This window comes from Anopheles merus, chromosome 3R (genome assembly GCF_017562075.2).
Source record: "Anopheles merus strain MAF chromosome 3R, AmerM5.1, whole genome shotgun sequence".
Taxonomy (NCBI): Eukaryota; Metazoa; Arthropoda; class Insecta; order Diptera; family Culicidae; genus Anopheles; species Anopheles merus.
Window position 1 is genome coordinate 1465439 of NC_054084.1, and position 20522 is coordinate 1485960.

The 20522-nt window shown below is 46.5% G+C and overlaps 2 protein-coding genes across 2 annotated transcripts; one reads left to right on the forward strand and one right to left on the reverse strand.

The window, feature by feature from the left end:
- Positions 1-3880: 3880 nt before the first annotated feature.
- Positions 3881-4990, reverse strand: LOC121596923 (basic helix-loop-helix neural transcription factor TAP-like). The gene has a single exon (XM_041922316.1). It carries the CDS (start codon positions 4952-4954, stop codon positions 4073-4075), a length of 882 nt encoding a protein of 293 aa, XP_041778250.1. The 5' UTR covers positions 4955-4990; the 3' UTR covers positions 3881-4072.
- A 7182-nt stretch (positions 4991-12172) lies between these two features.
- Positions 12173-18331, forward strand: LOC121597627 (meiosis regulator and mRNA stability factor 1). Its single transcript, XM_041923517.1, has 12 exons — positions 12173-12253; positions 12324-12502; positions 12572-13306; positions 13376-14051; positions 14125-14840; positions 14903-15343; positions 15487-15640; positions 15722-15832; positions 15902-16677; positions 16742-16828; positions 16915-17308; positions 17438-18331. Exons 2-11 carry the CDS (start codon positions 12350-12352, stop codon positions 17026-17028), a joined length of 3963 nt encoding a protein of 1320 aa, XP_041779451.1. The 5' UTR covers positions 12173-12253; positions 12324-12349; the 3' UTR covers positions 17029-17308; positions 17438-18331.
- The last annotated feature ends 2191 nt before the right edge of the window (positions 18332-20522 follow it).

Here is a 20522-nt window from a genome sequence, read left to right on the forward strand (position 1 = left end):
GTATTGTTTCCACGTCATTTCTATTGAAATGCAAATCAACTCATTCATAGGAAAATAAAGTTAGCTAATTTCGGAAAAGCTCGTACTCGTCATGCCACAAATTGACACTTGATGGGGTGCGATTCGTGAAACGTTATTTATCAATCACTCACCCGATTATTGACTGCCTTCCGATATCGGCGCAAAAACAAGTCACTGTAACGTGTTGTTTTTCCTCCATTTTCTTCCCAAACGTGAGCTACCAATCGACCAATCGATGGTGGTGGTGGCGGTTTTGCAGGAAAGAGCAGGCCATCGGTGTCGCTTCTCGCTCGGTGTTGTTTACCAAGGCGCAACGCTTCAAGGCGCGTCAATATTCGCCTTTCCCGCTACGGGCCAATTGATTGAGAGAATCAAATTTCACTTCATGGTAGCATCAGAATACACACAGACATTGTGGGCGATAGAGATATGGGAAATGTTACGTTTTGCGAAATACCGACTGTAAAGTTCCAAGAATCTTTTCCATTAATGTGTTTGCTCCTCATCACATGGGTTTGATCGTCATGTAGCGTGTGTCACGCAGTAGATCGCTTAGAAGTATCGCTTTTTAATATAATCCAACCAATCTCTTTACGTTAAAATGATGTAATATTCCATTCCAAATGTATCGCAATACGCCAATTACGACGTGTTGCGAGAGTATTGCATACTTTTTGCTTCCGTACCCATTTCCAGGAAGCCAATAAAGCGATGCTTTCCCCCAAACACACGGTTGCGAAACATATGCTTGAGGTTGGCAACCGCAGCAATAACATTTGCTTATTACATATATTGAAAAAAAGGGAGCTTTCTTTGCTCATCTTGATGAACTTACATGCTTCAAAAGCGGAAATGTTGGCATTTGATTTAATTGACGTCAGATGAAACAGGATCAAACCACCTTTCTCAGCCCCCCCCCCCCACATCATAAGTCAAGCTGTTGGGACAAACAAAAAAGCGACAAATGTTGCATAACACCTCCCCTTTGGAGTACATTGGCCCTGTTTCCTGCGAAAGAAAATACAGCTCGCCCAGAATGATCCCGGTCGGAAATTGGTAAGCTATTGTTGCGAGTACGTACGTTTAATTTATGCTCTTTTGTTAAAAGGACAACTTGAAAAAGAGCGGAGCAAAGGAAAGAAACAAATGCACGATGCGGTTTTGGCGAAGGATAATTTCGCCCGAAAACGCTAGCTCTAACACAATAGACGATTGCAACACACACACACACGCGTGCGATTTGAATAACGATGCAATTTTTTCGCCCATCCCCGTTGCTGTTTGGTGCAGAACAAATGGTACAGCAACGGGAGCGCAAATTAAGTGCAATTAGCTATTGTTGGGGCAGCATCCTGTTTTCTAAAATATGCATTCACCTCTTTGTGATGAAAATGGAAATTGTGGTGAAATATTTGCGAATGCCTTTTTTTTTATGTATTCGCGTTGCTGGATGGGAATTTTTGAGCCGTTTGTGTTTTTAGATATCGATACAGTTCGGTGGCCTTTCGGGTGCTTTGGGAATTTAATTTTCGTTTAGAATGGAACAAACCGTGTGAGCTGAAAAGCACTAAAAATATAACTTAAAATCCTGCCCCACCCGCCGCACAACGCATCACTCGAACGCGCGACGCGTTTGGCGTTAACATCACATACCGAGAAGGAGATTTGATCAGCGCTTAATGGAGGGAAAGAAACGTTCTTCTTAATATGTGCGACATATGCCGGTACCTAAAAATAAACAACCGCCAACGGGGAGTGTTGTCGGAGGTAGAATATTACATTATAGTGGCTGTAGTAGCAGCGCTCAACGGACGTGTGACGTCAACGCAAGACGTCTACGCGATAGATAACACGTTCCCGCTCGCTGTCAAACAGCCGGGGCGAATGAAATTGATATGTAATCTAGTGCCATTGACTACTACTACTACTACTGCTGTGCGCACAGGGTTTGCTTTTCCTGCATGTACATCATCCTTGCATTGCTCGAGGGCAATGCAAAGGTACCGCACCGTTAGTAGGCGTTGGTTTTTTGACGAAAGCTTGTCACACAACACGTGTCTCGATGTGTTTGCGCAGATATCTTTACAAGAATGCGTGTCGTGTCGTGATTTTCGTAGTTCCCACCCCGGGGTTGGAACACAATGGAGCACACACAACCACACACTATGGGGAAGGGGTAAGAGGTAAAGGGGAATTTGAGGGAAGACGCGCTGACTTTTAAGCCAAGCTGGTTTCCAATCGAACTATGGCACATGGACCGGAGACTCCTTGTTCGCCGTTCGCTCAAGAGCAGCACAAACAAATTGCAAATAAGTTGCCTGTTCGAGCTGCTTGTATGAAGCAGGGAGACAGATCTCGATTCTTCTTCTTCTTTTTTTCCCCCGCGCGCCAGTGCCGCAAAAGAAGCTGCAATGCCCAAGCGATGTTTGCACGGCGAAAAGCTGCTCGCGGAAAAGCCGATAGGAAAATATTGATTCACGCAAAGTCAAGCACGGAAGCTGGCACAGAAAACGTTGAAATAGCACTCGTAATCTGACATAACAACAGCCCAATCCGATTGGGCGCAACGCGTGAATCAGCATCATAAATCGCGTGGAAGAAGAGCATCCTCATACGGAAGAGCTTTGTTTGCGTGAACGATTCCTGCAATGTTTGATATTTTAGCTGAGAGTGCTTTAAAAAGGGAGGTTGGTGCTTTAAGATTTACACGCAAAATCTGTAACATCTCGAGCAATAGAGCACAGTTTCTGAACCTATCTTAAATAGCCATCTGAAAATACCGACCCATCTCCTGGCACCTGCACCTTAACCTTAATCCTTTTCAAATACTTCAGGGCTTGTCAAATACCAAGCACTCCGTCCGCTTCCCCAACTCTCCCCCTGTTTTCCCACATTCGTTACATTCCACGAACAAACGGTTTAACGGTCAGAGAGTGGAAAATCGTTGCTCAGTCTTACCTCCACTCGACGGTGGCGATTGGCGGCTCAGTTCAAACACTCAAGCTCAACTCTTCTGCACCGTGGAAGTGTTATTGAAATTCCTCGCATTTCCTTCCTAAAACAAAAAAAACCCTCCCATCCCACTCTGCCCCTTTCCATCGGCATCATGATGACGCAGCGCAACTCCCTTCGGGGACGAACGGCACATGATCACAGCGGAACTACAAAACTTCCGGGACCAAGCGCCACCCCATCCCTTAACTCTCCAGTGCATGTACTTCCGAAACTGCATGGGAACTCGGACACGGACGGACGGACTTTATGGGACACGGCATATCGTACCAGGGTCAATAGCAAATTGCCCCTGCAGGCAATGATGAGTGCCGGGCGAGCGCGTTCTCATGCCGCGGTTATTGGGGCTGCTGTACGAAGCTTTAAAACTCAATACCCAGCACTAGATACGTCAAACAAATACGTCAGAATCAATATCCGGCACTGTCGAGTGTGTGCGTGCGTGTGTGTGTGTGTGGACGTGCCTGGAATTCGCTGCTGCAATCGATCGATCGGGCGGTATCGGGATCGTGAGGTGCGAGTTTTGTTACTTATCTTCCGGATACGGTGCTGATTGAATGTTGCCGCTCCAGTGGGAACTGGTGCCGTTTTTTCGATTAAATTTACTGAAGTTTTGGGGAAGCAAAGGGACGAGGAGGGACTCATATCGGTAAAATGTTGCGATCAGTACCGGTCAGTGAAGGGAGTAAATTAAATTGGCAAAAGTGGGGAATCGTGTTTTCGGGTGCGAAATTTCTGGTGGAAATAGATCACCTCCGTTAAGCTATTGAGATAGTTTAGATAAATCATTCCATTTTACATTCTTCTTTATTTGTATGCCACTAATATACATTCACACAGCTGTGTCTTAAATACAACGCTATAATATCGGTCAAATCCACTCGGGAGAGTAGTGACAAAACAAACTTCGCTTAGGACTAGAGCACTGCCAACTCGTACCGTACTGCAAACGGCGGGCCACAAACTGGTTGAAGCTTCCTAATATCACTGATTTATACTTTCGTTGTGCCCCCAGCACGCTTCAGTTACCTCCCCTCATTCACATCACATCGTATCCCATGTCCAAGAATCGATCGTCCAGCGAGTCATCGTCTCTCCCGTGCAACTGCTGCCCATTTACGCCGCTACTGTTGTTGTTGCTATCGTTCGACGCGACCCTCGAATCAAGACTATCGAACAGACTGTAGGTCGTTGCATCGGCACCGCGCTCCAACAGATCACTGAGCGCATTAATGTACGTCTGTGCCATCTGAAGCGTCTCAAACTTGGACAGCTTGTGATCCGGCCCAAGCGACGGGACGATCTCGCGCAACCGATCGAACGCAACGTTCAGACTGTTCATGCGCTTGCGTTCCCGTGCGTTCGCCGCTAGCCGTCGCTTCTTCAGCACAGTCGGACTCGGTGGTGTGCAATCCTTCTTACCGGCCGAGATAGATTTGCGCGCCTTGTACAGCCGACGGTGGTCGGTAGTGCGGCCCACCGGGGTCGATATGAAGCTGGCAGTGCACGTCTTCGTCTCAGCTGCTCGTCCGTTCCGCGACTCTTCCGGTGGGTAGGGTGAGCTGGGGTGACTTTGCGCCGGACAAGGATCAATCGTTCCACCGAGCGTTTGCGCTGGGCCGGATCCAAAGATGTGCAGATCGGAGGAGTCTATCTGTACGAACGATTCCCCGTCGAACATTACGTCCGCAAAGGAGAGGCCGAAGTTGGTGTGGCTCAGATCGGGCCCGGACACCGATGGACTTGTGCCCGGGGAGGACGCACTGTAGCTGCTCCGGCAGAGGGAAGTGTCGGGCGTTGGGTAGTGTGATAAGTAAGTGACACCGGCAGCGGCACTAACAGCAGCAGCAGCAGCACTACTGTCAGCGATATGCCCGTACGTCGTTATCCTGTCGATGCCCATCATTGTGTAGTGTTCCATTTTTTGTTGGCTTAAGGCACTCACACACACACACACACACTTTCTTCCGCTTTTGTGAAGCGCTTGATCTGCACAGAACGATGGACGGGAGTGAACTGCGTCGGTATGTTGTTGACCCGATCCACGGCGAGCGAAATGGGGAAGCCCTCAGGATCGTGCCACGCTTCCCTGATCCAACAAAACACGGAAAGGGGATCGATCCTGCAGTATAAAGTTAATGTCCCTTTGTAACATAAGGGGACAGTCAGAGAGAGAGAGAGGGCGTTCTACGGACACACACATGTTCAATGTAACCACAGGGTGAATGGGAAGGGAGATGGCACGCACGATCAATTCCTTCCGGAAAGAAAAGGATACAGAGCGGAGCAGCGATAGAGGGATGATTCCCCCTCGCAGCACGTGCCAAAGCGTGCATGAGGATGGATGAATAGGGGGAAAAGGGATCAGAAATAGGGTCATAAAAACTAGATAATTATGAACGCTCAAGTTCAAACGAGGAGTGCTCTCGTTTGTGTTGGAATACGAGCTAAATGTAAGTTCAATCGAATGAAAAATACCGGAAGCAAGATCAATGTTTTGATCGACCGAATGAACCTTTGAGCAAATGAACCTCAAAATCGAAGGATAAATTAACTGCTACTGTTAAGCGTTCAGGTTTACTGTTTAGTAAGTAGAGCATTTAATCGAAAAAAAAAAACAAACTAATTCGACCCTGTTTGTGACGGAAATTAGCATTCCGGCCGCGTGCCCGCTCCTGACCATTTTCATAAACGGATTATTATCGACACATTGGCACACTTTCGCAATTTCGCAAAGCATTGGCCCTGCTCCCTTTGCCGTCGTAATTGGTTTAGCTCATTCGCTCATTAATGAACCGTAACGTCGTGCGCAGCAAATCTATGCTGGGATGTGTTCCGCACGGCCGCATTTTCCGCCCACCGGCACTCGCACATCGCACAATTTTAATATCCCGCCCATTAACTTATGCGCCGCGAACCGGGCGTCTTTGGCGGTGAGTAAAGTTACGGTGTCATCGTGGGAGTAGCAAACTTTCCCGTCTTCCCGGGCGGGACACATTCAACAGATAATCGCATTAGCGCGTTGCTGTCGCTCGTGTCCGGCGTTTGTCTTTTCTATTTTCCGCCGCCTGCCCGCTGATCGATTCATTCGATGGAGCGCGTTGATGATGGATGGGGCGCCTGACGTGGACCGCTTGGGTTGCAGGGGAGAAAAGGTCACGACAACAATAGCTTGCTGATAGGTTCGCTACGGATTGAACGGTGCTTGGATCATCCAAATGGAGGCCTTTTTTCGCATTGATTTCCGCCCTCGAGCTCGGATATTGACAAGAAATGATGGAAGAAATCATAGGGAAAGAAAGGGAAAGGCGCATTAAAATGAGACAAAAATTGCTAAGCAACGACACAGTAGCTCTTTGTATGTGTATTGTGACTTGAGGCCTTAATGTGTTGGATGAACAGACGAGCTTGCTGTGCTAGATGGTGAACGTCAATAAGGATGTTGCGGAATCCATCCAGAGCAAACGAAATTAAATAAATGTGAATGAACAATGAACAGATGGAAATCGAATAATAAATAGATAAACATTACTGCTCCCAAGTACGCAATGATAGCGAAGGAATGTATTTCAAAGGTTAACAAGGTCTCTAAAGTTCAGCGTTCATTACGGACGGAAGTCAGAATTGTTGGTCCTGGGCGTAGGGTGAACACAGAAAAAAAGCAGCTAGAAGAAGCATCGCGTGCTGCCCTGGCGTCCAGTTTGGTCAGTTCGCACACCTTCTGTGTTTATCTTTCGCCAGCAAACGGTGTGGGGCTGTGAAAGGTAAAACATCACAGCCGCTTGTAAGGATTCACCGTGCACCGTGAAACATCTGTCTTGAGTTTTCTTTCCCTCTCTCTTTCTCTGTCTCTGTCTTCCATCGCCAAGGGGGAGTCTAAGGAATAAAGAGGATAGCGAAGAAGAAAAAACAACAACACAAGAACGCGTAAACTTAAATTACGCTAGAGTGTCTTACGCGTGGACACGGTGTGGTGCGTGCGAGCGCGCGCGTGCGGAGGACGACGCAGAGGAAAAAAAGGACGACGCAGACGGTGAGTTGAGCGGCGAGAATAGTTTGGAGAGTCGTGCCGTTAGACAGTAGGTGTTAACTGCTACCTCGCAAGAGCTTTCCAAAGTGTGGGGACGCAGGACGCAGGAAAGGTGAAAAAAAAGTTCTTCTGTTTTTACTGTTCACTGGAATGATGCCGAGCTGCGGACAAAAGAACTAACGTCCGTGCAGTGGAATAAATTCCTTTACGTTCAAGGATCTTCGTTGAGTTGTTTGCACTTTAATGGATGTTTGAATTGCAAAAATAAAGCATTACAACTTTCATTTAACTATTTTTTAGGGTTTTGCATCCTTTGTTTTGGGGAGAAGAAAGAAAGAACGCTTTATATTCGTTGCAAGTAATGTAAACTCTCAATCGAAAAGATATAAATGCTTCATTTCATATCCAATTCCTCCAAACTGCGCATCATCGTTTTCCAATAAAAGGTCTCCGAATTCTGATATTGTTTCATTAGGCGTTTTTTTTTTTTGGTTCCCGTTGATTAACCCCAAATGACTGGACAGATTTTTACCTTCATCAAGCCTCCAGCCTCAAACACAGAGAGAGAGGGAGAGAGAGAGAGAGCTTATCGATATCGGTGACCTGCTGACATCGGGATACGCCACATAAAAATCCCTTGTTGAACCACTTTACGGTCCTGTACTCAACAAAAGGTCGTCCTGACTACTCATCATCATCACCACTGACGCCGACGACCACGTCCAATTGATTTCACCTCCACGTCCACGGATTAGCCATATTATTACGAGTGTTATTAGCTTGTTTACATTCGATACGGTAATTCGTTGATCGTAAAGGGTGGCGAAATGGAAGTCCTCGTACGAAGGAATCGAACCCAGTGACGGAATGTGCCAGTGCGTCACACCCATCGCGACCAACTGGGTCTCGCCAACGGGGTCGGGCGGGCTCATAAATTTTCAATTTTTATGACAGCAAATTCAATTATCGACGACAGTTTTACAATCAATCAATACAATCAACCCGCTCCAGCTCGTGCAAGAACGGCTATGCGTCCCGTGTGTCCTGAAGGGGGTCGATTCCGGTTGGGATTGATGACAGGTAATGAACCATATCAAACAGACGGTCCTCGCCGAATCCTCGCCAGCACACACACGTGCCAGTTGATGCAGACGGTTGGTTTGTTACCGTTTTTTTTTTCTGTTGTGTCTAACTGACTTGTCTCGTCCTGTTTTCACCCTCGCGTTTGTTAATTTCCAAGGGATCACGATCACCGAGCCGACCGATCGATCTCTCCGGGGCGTGCTGTGCTGACCAACTGTTGTCCTTTGCGCGTCTTTTACTGCACAAGCAGGAGGGAGGGATGCGTTAGGGTCATAATTAGAGCACCCTCGCGCGTGTATTCGCTCCACTGCAAGCGGTGGAAGCATAGTGCACCATCAACCATAACGATCGCGATCCTTACCAGGGAGCAGAGGGATGGGATGAGGCCGGAATGTCGGAAGCCATCCTTACTGCGCTGGGGTGCCCGTTTGCGCATCGGTGAGTCCGTGTTGTAGGGACCATTAGGGGCTGCTTTAAAGCGGAGCGATGTGTTCAAAAGCACGGATCTTAAGATTTGGGAAGAAACAGGACTCGTTGGGCGTCGGGCGGGAAGGCGTCCTTTGGAGGAGGAGGCAAAGATGGCAGCTGCTTTCGGTGGCGTATTGTGCTTGGTGGTACGAATATTTGGACAATTGAATATTCATGACTCGACTTGAACGCGTCAGTCAGTGTGGCTATGGTTCGATGCACCTAACGTACAGTTACTTATAAGAAGATGCGTTGGCTTTGGAGCAATATGCATACATATGTACGACATATATTTCGTTGGAAAAATGAAGTTTATGTATTTTACATAATTTAACCACATAACATTACGAAGTAATGCTTCCTGTGTGTGAATTACTATTAGAAAACATGTTTAATTGACTTTTGCTCCAAAGAAAACGAACCCTAGAAAGACGCTTATTTAATTCCACTGACTAATACGAACAAAACCAACTACTTTAAGCATCGAAAATGCAATTCCCTGCCAGTGTCGAACTGCGACCGCCCGACCAACCAACCGACGGATGCAAATTGAATTCCAATCCGATTACAACCAAACGGTTTTACCTTCCACCAACCAAAGGATGAAGCAAACAAGCGGCCAAATGCGAAAGAAAACCGATCACTTGAACTGTTTGGAATTGCTGTCAAGTGTGATTTTCTAGCCCCGACGACAACAGAGGAATGTATCCCACCTACACAACTTCACAGCAGCAGCACCAGCACCAGCAGCATCAGTTTGACGATCAGCAGCTGCAAAGTCGTCCGAAATCGAAATTCATGAATAATTGAACGACTTTTACCCCCTTTCCTTCCCACTAGCAAACTGCTGCCAAAGACGCAAGACTACAGGGCGGAAAAGTCGACACAATCATTTTCCGTGTGGGTTTGTGGGAAGGAAAGTGTGCGGCATAAATGATCCTTCCAATGCGGGAGGAAAACCGCGAAAAGGATTAGCTATTTTTAGCCCGACATCTTACAATCCAATAATTCTGCTGTCGGATTACTTCGGCCGGGGGAGTGGGACGGAGAGGGAAATTGTTCTCGATAATTCAGCCGCTGTGCAAGGAACGCAGTGTCATATGCAAGAAACTGTGTGCTCTATTATTGGAGCTTTCTATAATAAATATCAACATTTTTAAACAAGCGGAGGCTAGCAGACTGATCGGAAAGGTTAGAACACAACAACGGGTAGTTTCCTGCGGGACGCCGCACTGGACCGAAATTACCCAGATCGAATTGCACGATAAACACGATCCAAATTGATCTCTTTACACAGAAGAAGGGATCCAGCCCTGGAAGCCCTTCATGGTGACCACCATTTCCACCCCTGCTTGGCCCAAAAGCCAGCAGACCAGAACCACCCTTTTACCAGTTCAAACGCGTGCCAGCGTTTTTAGGGGTCAATTCAGTCAGTGGAATGGCACTTTTGCTTTGGGGTGGTGAAACAAGGATGCCCCTTGTTGTTGCTTTGTTGTTTAGCGAAGCGTAAAATTTATGACCATCGAAAGGATGCGTTGGTGCTGGCTCGAGCGGAAAGGGTTGCCGGCGTCCGGTTTGAATCGCGAAAACGACGAAATCTTTGGTATCGAAGCGGCAAGTAGGCTTAAGTGCTATAGAAAGTACTTAAATAGTCGATAAAAATACTGTATGTTTTGGTTTGAATATTAGCAATCAAGGGAAAAGTGCTTCAATGTCTTCATTTGTTGGCCACTTCAAACGCAAACCCATTGCTTCAATTAGATATTCAGCATATCACTCGATCAGCAGCCGGGTGGTATATGGTTGGCGGCTTTTTTTCATTTGAACACCCTCCGAGCCACCAAAAACCCCGGTTGCATGGGAAACAAATATTGGTAATGTGTGAACGCCGTGTGCGGACATCTTCCTCGTTCTCTCGCTCACTGCACGTACCATACCAATCCATACAGCTTCATCAGCGCACTGTTTTCTCGGACCGCCGCCGCCGCCGCCGCCAACGAAATCGATTAAGATCTCAGTGAGCACCAATAGATTTCGATTAATTCCACCACACATTGATCCGAGCAACCGCACACCGCACCCGCCGCGTTGAAGCAGAAACGGCAATAGCAATAGATAAACGAGAGCCGATAAGCGCCCCGAAAGCCCCCAAAAACCGTAAGTCACCTTAAGGGCTCTTTTGCCGGCATTGTATCGTTTGCTCGCTCTTCCTCAATCGCTTTTCTGTTTGCCGTTGCTGACCACCTTGGAGGCAGTGTAATGCCGGAAAACGCGTACCGTACCTCTGACCTCCGCGATCGATCGTCCGGCGATAAGAAAACCGTTGGGTGCATGATGCGGTGCGCACCGTCTTCAGAGATCAAAGGCGTGAAGGCGCGTATTATATGTGGCGTTAAATTGTCGATAGTTCCGACTGAGATTATCGCCGCCCCTAATGAACCCTGATGAACAATTGGGGATGAACGATAGCTAATGCTGTGCCCGCTCTTGTAGGAAGTGAGCAGCATCATTCCCAGCGCTGGCCGCATCATTGTGACGGCGGGGAGTGTTGTTTCTTGCGCGGTAAAATAATATCAAGAGAGAACAATGTTATGCTGACAAGCAAAGGTGTAAACATTGAGCCTGTTAAGGTGATCGTTTTGACAACTTTATTGCACGTTCCCCGTGCGACCTTGCTGTGGACTCTATGCTGTGGATATTCTTTGCCAGCCCTCTTCAAGTCGCGTTGTAGATGATGAGGCATTGTCAGTCACTTGAATGCTCATCGGCAATATTTGGGTCAGCTATTTCGGTCAAAAAATAAGAAATTGCTAACCCTATGTCACATGACCTGATGCGTATTTCTCTCCCAAAATCTAGGCGTGCTTAAACGTATTCAAATAGCACACGCTGTAACGACTGCTTGTACTAAAGCTTAACACCAACACACACACTGCTTACTAACGCACCTGCACACTATCGCTTGTAGGTGAGCGATCACCTGATCAAGCTGCTGCCGGGAGACAATTGCCACTTCCCGAGCCACAGCCAGGACATTGCTTCGTCGGCACTCACGGGAGCAACCCAGCTTGCTAGCATAGTGGCCCGTATTTTTAGGCCCGTTTCCTTTCCTATTTTAATTCTGTATCACCTAACTTAAGCTGCCGTTCATCAACTCGTATCCACCTGTTTTCTTCGCAACATTCCCATTGTCACGTGTGTCTCCTTTGTCCGACCGCCGAGGCGCCTGTTCGATAGTGATTGTTGTGCAATTGTGTTACAGCGTCCCCGTACTACGCGCAGAGTCCCGTACGGTTGTGTGCTTTTAACCCTTCCAGTGCGACCATTGTAATTTCGTTCGTAGTTAGATAGGTTAAGCCTTTGATTTTAACCATTTACCGTTAGCGTATCGTGCGTCCTTTGGTTTGGACGTCTGTGTGCAGGAACCAAATAAGTTGAAGGTTTAGTTTAGTATCGTTGTTGCGTGTTAGTGCAAGTCTTCCGAGACTTCTGGGCGTACGTGTGAAAGTAGGTTGTGTTGTGCGTGCGTTTGTGTTGCTTTCGTACAAAAGAGGCGTAGGGTAAAGTTATTTATTGCCGTTTTTTTTTTTTAAGAGAAGAAAGCTACTATTGTAACAATTTTGTGTCATCTTGCTAAAGGTAAGGTTGGCTGGTTTCTCGTTGAAGGCTTTCAAAATGGCGTCCTTTCGATGCATTTCCTCCATTGCAGTGGTGCTCAACTCGTAATTTGTGACCATGAATAACGGTACCGCCAACGCGTACTACGATATGCGATCCTTTCCCGATCTGGTGGTAAGCCTGGCTGCGGAAAACACCAAGATGCCCAACACGCGACAATCCTACAATGGGCAGGGTGGTTACAATACGAAGCTTTCTAATTATTATCAGGTGCGTTTTCAACCGCCAGAAGCATCCTGTTTTTTTTTTTAAAGCATTTTCTCTCTTTTTTTTTTCAAGCAATCTGCACCATTTGTACCGCAAATGTACGGCAATAGTCTGCAGAAGCAGCGCTATGCACCGTACGCAAGCCGCAACTACGGAGGAGGTGTCAACGCTAACAACACCCTTAGCAACTACGGCGGTGCTACGAATCAAAGCAACCTGCCGCAGCCGCTTCTACCGCCAGCACAACAAAGCCAGCAACCACAGTCACATTTGTCGTCCGCGTTTCAATCCGCTAGCACCTGCTTCAGCCAGGTGCCGGTGCCCATTAACAAGTCGTTGAACTCGTCGCTGAACAGTAGCAGCTATTCCGATTCCGGTAAGAACTCCACCTTCTTCAGCAGTAATCAGAGCGGGTGCAGCAGCCCACATCAGAGCAACTACTCGAACGATAGTGGCAGCATGGTCAGCACCGGTAGCAGCAGTACGATTAACACGAGCGGTGGCCTGGGAACTTGCTCCAGTACATCCAGCTCCTCGGTGTCGCCGGTGCCACAAGTACCACCACCACCACAACCACCATCATCATCATCATCATCGCAGCCACTGTCTGCAGCACTGCTGAGTGCGAGTGTGGATCCGTCCGATCAGAAGGAGATGGTAGTGCTTCAGATTAGCAATCTGGATTCGTCCATCGAGGAGCACAAGATGCACCAGTTCTTGATGTGTCAGCTGAAACCCATCACTCCCGTTATTTCGCTGACGATTGAAAGTCCTTCGCTGGCAAAGGTAAAAGTACCCACGGCACAGGTAAGTTCATTGGCAAGTACAGCCTACTAGATGCGGTGTTAATTTGCCCTCCTGTTGTCTTTTCCACAGTGTGCCAAACAAGTGGTTGCCAATCTGCATCGTAAGAAGATTGGCCACAAGCGTATGGTGGTTTCGTACATCAAGGATCCTACTTCGGCGGAATCGTCCGCCCTGCGCTGCCAGGTGGCCGGTTTGCTGAAGGATGTCCCGTTTTGTAGCCTGCCTATCAACCGTTTCCGTGAGCTGTTTCAATCACGCTTCAAGTCTTCCATTAGTGTCCTCGACCTGTACCGCATGCAGGATGTGTGCGTGATAGCGCTCGATAAAAACGAAGAGAAGCACATCTCGCTCCAACCGGTGTTGATCGATACGCTGAAGAACAGTTCGCTCGTGGAGACGTCGCAGCACAGTGTCCCGTACTGTATGTATCACTTTAAGCAGGAGAAGGAAAAGGGCTGGGCTGAACAGGAGGTCGAGCCGTTGCCAAACGTTATGATGACCATTAATCAGCTGCAGTCGCTTGTGTATTCGCTGCTCAAGTCTCACAAGAACGACATACCTGTGGCAAGTATTCTGTACTGCATCGAGCATGAGCTGCAGGTAAAGATTGTGCCCAACGATAATGGTGTGCCGATGGAGCATTTGCTGTGTTGCATCCGTGGAGTACAAATAGCGAACAATAGTTTTGGCATTAAAGTACTGTCCTGGATGGATCACGAACAGAACTCGACCAAGGATAACGATGGTAAGTTAGAAAGCAATGTTTTTACGTGTTTGGGGTGTTTTTTTTAATTTACAGCAACTATTTTGTTCCTTAGATGCTTGGTCCGTCAATTTGCGTTACATGCCGAAAAGTCCATCCAACGAGTTCCTTCAACAGATCTCACGCGAGGTCGTTGAGCTGATCAAGATGTCACCAAAATCCACGATGAAGTTTACGCGTTTCATTCCCGCCTATCATAACCACTTTGGCAAACAATGCCGGGTAGCGGACTATGGATACACGAGACTGATCGAACTGTTTGAGGCTCTCTCACCAGTCGTGCAAGTAATGGGAGATGGTGAAAACCGTCACATTACCCTAACCCATCGCACACAGATACGCCGGTTTACGAACGATCTGCTAAAGATCTTGCGCAACCGTGCCAACAAGTCGATACTGCTGTCCCAGCTGCCAATGGTATTCATGCATGCTCAAAATCGGCCCTTCGACGTGACCGACTACGGTGTGTGCAATCTGTACGACATTGTGGATGGGTTGGTGTACAGCAATTCCATCACGACAAAGGTACACAACGACAACGATGTGATGATTTCGATCGTCAAACGTAAACAGACTCTACCCGAGCTGGACAAGACAAGTGTATTTGCCGGTGAAGTGGTGGAGCTGTTCCGGAAAGCGCCTCAGTTCTCGATACTGTTTAAGAAGTTTGTTCGATCGTACCACTATCATTTTGGGTATCAGTGTCGTCTGAGCGATTATGGACTGCTGAAGCTAGCGGATCTGCTTGAATCAATAAGCGGAATTGTTGAGGTGTGTTGGCATAGCATTAGGTGGTGGCATTAGCTAAGTTCTTATTTATGTCTATTTCTTAGATGGAGCAAACCAACGATGAGGATCGTAAGATTTATCTCAACTATCAGGTTGCGCTACGTATCTTCGCGGAGCAGGTCCAGGAGATCATCAAGACATGCACTGGTAAACCGTGCACTGTCGTGCGGCTGTCGGCTATTCTGAACATTCACAAGAGTCAATACGGCTATCAGCTTCAACCGGGCTGCCTAGGATTCAGCAATATGTACGACGCGATGAAAGCTCTACCGTACACCGAAGTATTTGAGTCTGGCGGTGAGTACATGGTAGTATCGCATCTCGAAGATCCTGCCTTTCGCATGCGAACGTACGCCGTTTGTATGGTGCTGGCGGAGACACGCAAAGATCGCATTTCCCTCTCGGAGTTGGTGCGTAGCTATCATTTACGATTCAAGGAGTTCCTGAACGAAAAGAATATTTGCAATATGAAACATGCGCTGACGGTAAGTTGAAGGTCGCAGTCGCGATTTGCATTCAGCTGACGTGTGCAAATTACGATGATGATGTTTGTGTATGCGACGAGCCAACGCATCGATTAATGTAATTTAATTCTTTCATTTGTTGGGACTGCTCTGCGATACGAAAGATTGAAATGGATAAGGGCTTGCAAACGGTGTCACTGACGGCGTTGATGGATTTTGTCATGCGAATGGTGCAAGTGGTCAAACAACGACCGTCTATCAGCGTGTACGATCTAAAACTGGCCATGAATGTGTCGTTAGGAACGTGCTTTGAATTTGGTGAGCAATATGATCTTCTCTAAAAGAACGCCCGGATTTTACTTTTCGATCTTTGTTCTGTACTTGTCTCTTTTCCCAAAGGATTTCCCAATCTGGTGTCTGTACTGAACGCTTTTTCGGACGTGTTTGTGGCTAGCAATACTACTTTCATCGGTGAAAAAAGTGATATTGAATTAAATCGTGACTGTATTTGTAAGTATGCGCTTTTTTATTGGTAACTATTAAACTTGGGTAACTATAACTATCGATCCGTTCACACAGTATCTAAAACATTGAATACATTAGAAGAAAGCTCTTTCATGATGTATGCATCACAGGCTAACCTAGCACAAAATAACAAAAATGTAGCAAATGATACTCGCTATCCAGCTGCTCCCATACCTTCTGGAGGTTGTTATCCTAAAGATCCGGTACCATTCCGTAACATGGCCAACACACAGTACCAGCAGCAGCGCCATTCAGGGGGCAATGATTATGCAAATCCTTTGTTTAAAGCTCTGCAACAACCACCTGCTCCACAACCGTTGCAAGCTATACAGCAACATTCGATACAATACAACCAACAGCAGCAAGGACCACCGAATTCTTACTACGCAAACAATCGCATGCAACAGAACACGCTTCAGCACAATAACTACGGCAATGGAAATAATCCATCAATGCTTTCCACAATGGCACACGGACCATTGATGGGACAGCATTCCAACGAATTTGGCACTCAATTTGATAAGGAAAACATCCACCCGCTACCGAACGGTTATGGTATTCAGGGGCTAATGGGCACGAATAGCAATAGTAACAAGTTTCCATCAGCCTTTCCACAAGATCAGCAGACAAATGTGTTCCAGTCGCTTAAAATGCCTACTACGAAAGGACTAACAGAGCAATTGGCTATGCATAATCCTCGAGTGCAATGTCAAGATAATTGGAAGAAGAAGGGTGAACATTTAACCGATTTGTCGCTATCCCGCAAATCTATGATGGATGTGGTTTCCGCGTACTGGGAGCCACCAAAACCCGATACTCCGACAGAAATGGTAACAATATTCACCTCAATATGTAATCTCCCTCCTTGCTAACTGTTGTCGTTTCATTCCAAAGAATCTTCCATTCTGGCTGGATCCTGTCTGGAGTGATTCTCTACAAAACCTGGACAACATTTCCATGCGCTCAGATGCCAGCAAGATGGTATGTAATAATGACCTCTAATAGTGTCAACTAACACGTTTTTTCCTATTGCCTTTCTTCAGTCAAGTACCCCTTCTTCGTTACAGCTTAACATTCCTATTCCGGAGCTGAAAACAATCAACAATCTACCGCCCCTGGATACGCCACTCGCAATGCTGTCGGAGAAACTATCGTCGTTTTCTTTTGATCAAGATAAGTAGCGATCATGTCCCTTTCATCCTGACAGGCAGTCGATTGAGTCGACCACAAGCTGTCGGTGACGGTTAGGCACTCGCGCGAGACCCTTACAAACGCGGGCGATATCCTTTTCTTGGAGATTGATCGACTGCTTTCCCTTTCGGTCAAGCTTCATCCCAGCCCGGCAAGGATCATAATCCTGTTTGCCATTGGAAGGATTTTCAAGGAGATCGATTTTCCGAAAGGGATATATTTCACTGGAAGTTGAATTGTTCGTGGAAACGATAGTATAGCATCAACGAGGTAATCCAACGATGCTGCATCAGCCCTATTACGCTTAAGTATCATAAAGTACCTTTCAGGCCCTGTGTGAAGGACTCGATAGTATTTAAGTTTAAATTGATCGTAACGTTAAATTTATTCATCGCCTAGGGAGAAAAGAGACAGTGGGGCCAATTAAGCGAACCTGATTCATTACTCAGATCGGGAGCGGTGCAAGCACCAAAGAAAGCTCACCAAAACTCGTACAATTTCTAGTATTTGTGACTATTGGAGAAGAAACTGGAGGGATGTTACGAAGTCCGAAGGAGTGCGACATTGTACCACAACAAAACATTGTAATGCATAACCCTTTGTACAATGGAACAATCTTGATTCCGGATCGCTTTTCTGGTCAAAAGCGAGCAACAGTGCCGGAGAGCCAAGATTAGCCAAGTAAACCAAACACACAATGTCCCCTTATCGGTAACGGCAGGAGTGAGCAGCAAATGAGCCGCGAAACAACATGAACGAATTTACATTCGTGAAAAACACACAGCAAGAAAAGTGCGCAAGTCAAGCTCCCGTGTGCCCGATGCCGTCGAGGCTTTTAGCAATTATCATAGCTTTATGTGAAACAATTTTAACCGTCATAATTAATAATTTATTATTCGGCCATAAAGAGAAAGGTGTGATTGTTACCTGTTAGCGAGTGTTTCTGCATGTTATCGATTTTATCGACGCATTGTTTCTGTTATTAAAAGATTTTAATCGTTGAGCTGGGGTTGTGCAATAGCTCGCTAGATTGTAAGCAAAAGGTGAGGATAATTTTTAGTTAAAAAAAGGCTAGGCCATATCCAATGGTAGGTTCGTTCGCCAATTGTATTGATTGCATGCATAAACGTTAATTTGTAGATTTAATCGATTGCTGCGCGAGTGCCATGTTTATGAACAATCAGTTGTCCTTACAAAACACGTCATGTTTGCTTGTGCGAGGCCTTCAAACCTAAGCTAGTATTAACTTCCACCGTTGTTAATGTACTTAATAAATTTTCTGTTCTTCTGTAATCTGTGTGACTTCCAGCATGATGTGGTCACTCATTGCCACTATCCTCATAATTCTTTCTAGATGTATCTTCATTTTATTACTGCCTGCCTGAGAGACCATTAATAACATCTTCGAAATCTAAGCAAAAACACAATGACTTGTCGTCCGTCTGAATGACCACTCCATTAAAGGAGAACAGGGCCCTTTACAAGCCTTACTACCGAACCGTTAACTGTCGTTTCTAATTATACTTGTTTGCCTTTCCCGACCGCCGATGCACATCATAAATTATCAGATACACCTTCGCCACAAGAAGCTTCCAACGGCTCTGTCCCGTCTTAGCTTCCTTTTCATCATTCCGGGCGCGAATACGTCCGATCAGACGAGATCGGCCAAAAGATCGACTTCTTTACCAGACGATCACTTCATGATTTAACTTCTCAATCGTGCAAACGTGCACCCATGGACGGTACTCCCTTACCGTCCCAAGGGAACCGCCTGCCATCCGAATATATGTGTCCTGTATGTCGCCCAATCGATCTGTCATTTCGAAGTCAAGCGCGTACGGTTTCCGCACTTCCCTGTCCGCACTTTCGCCACTTTGCGCAGGGCGTCAGTCAAAATCAAAATCGAAGATGTGACAATAAAATCCAACACTGCGTCCTGTGACCACGCATCCAGACGCCAGCCCAGGAGCTCATTCCCTTGATTTGCCGTACAAGGCAACACACAAAAGGCGCGTAGACGACCGACGAATGGGTGCACACCGTCGTCCTCACCGTCATCATCATCGTCGAGCCGAAGGTTAATTAAAAATCAAAATTATTTAAATAGCGTTCTTATGAGTTATTAATTTCATTCCTTTGCCGTGTTTGGGGCGCACTGTGGACCTCCTTTAAGACATTCATTCTGTGATATATATTTTTTTCTCTCTCCCGTTCGCTTTCGTCAGGTAATCGGCGCGCGTTGATCGAGATCCCTTGCCGATGCGCGGCCGGTCGCAGCGACGACGTTATGGTCACGATCGGATCGGAGTTATTTCCTACTCCGAAGGTGCCTATTGTGCGTGTGCGTGTGAGTCTTCGCTTTCCTTTTTGTCTCATATACACCCAATGAACGCATGCATGCATGCACCCAGCGACATTCTTGCACATTTTTCTCCGTTTGTCTGACAATGCGCACGGTATGAGCGCTGGAGATAGAGGTAGGGCGAAGCATTCCGATCGCGAAAAGTGACCGTTCCACCGAAGGGGTTGCCGTTATGAATTTATTAAACTGAAAGGCGAAGAAGGGATTTTATCGCTCACAAGTGCCTCCCGTTCGCCGGTGAGATGGGTTTCTGTAGGGTGCTGATGCAGCAAAGTGTTGCCCTAAGACATAATTTGTGTCCGAGCGCGTACCGGAGGGATGATGGACGGTGCATTATGGGTTTGCTGGGTGCTATGTAGTGCTTCTAGTTCTCAATTCTCAGTTCACGAAAAAACACACATTTATAAAAAGCATTGATTTAAAATGAATGTAAAATTCAACATTCTCTCTGAAAAATGAAAACATCACTGCAACATGTCTAAGCCGACGTTCCCGTTTGCATATTCACGAGCGTTCAGTCCAGACGACGAGCTCGAAAGCAGTGTGAACTATCGATTATGGATGAAAATGGAAACATAAATATTCCACTCCAGCAGCGCCGGTGAACCGGTCCGGTTCAACATAGAAATGGAAATCTTTGAATGCATACAGCTCGAGTTAAAGGCACAAGGAAGGAGCAAATTAAACAAAAAAAACGAAGAGAACTTAAAACGTTATAGCGAATTAATGCCACACACAATCTGCAATCTCGGCAATCGAATCGCACACACACACACACGCATCTCAATCTCCTGAGCATTAATATTTGACGAACTAATGGGTATGGGTTTGGACAAATACATAATATGCAGAGTCCTGTCTAATCAATATGCATCCACATGCTGAAGTGTAGAAGGACCGTTAAAAGAGGGTTTTTTCAACTTCTCTTGTCCATGATGCGTTCTGTTGATCGGCAGACAAACGCCGGTGTATGCGTATGAAAATGTTGAAGTTAGTACGATTTAAAATAATCATTAGATTAAGACCTGCCAATCCACAGTAAGACCTAAAAAACCCACCTTCAAATGCATCCATATTGTACAGGACCTCCACTTCCACCCTTGTGTTTTCACTGTCACAGTA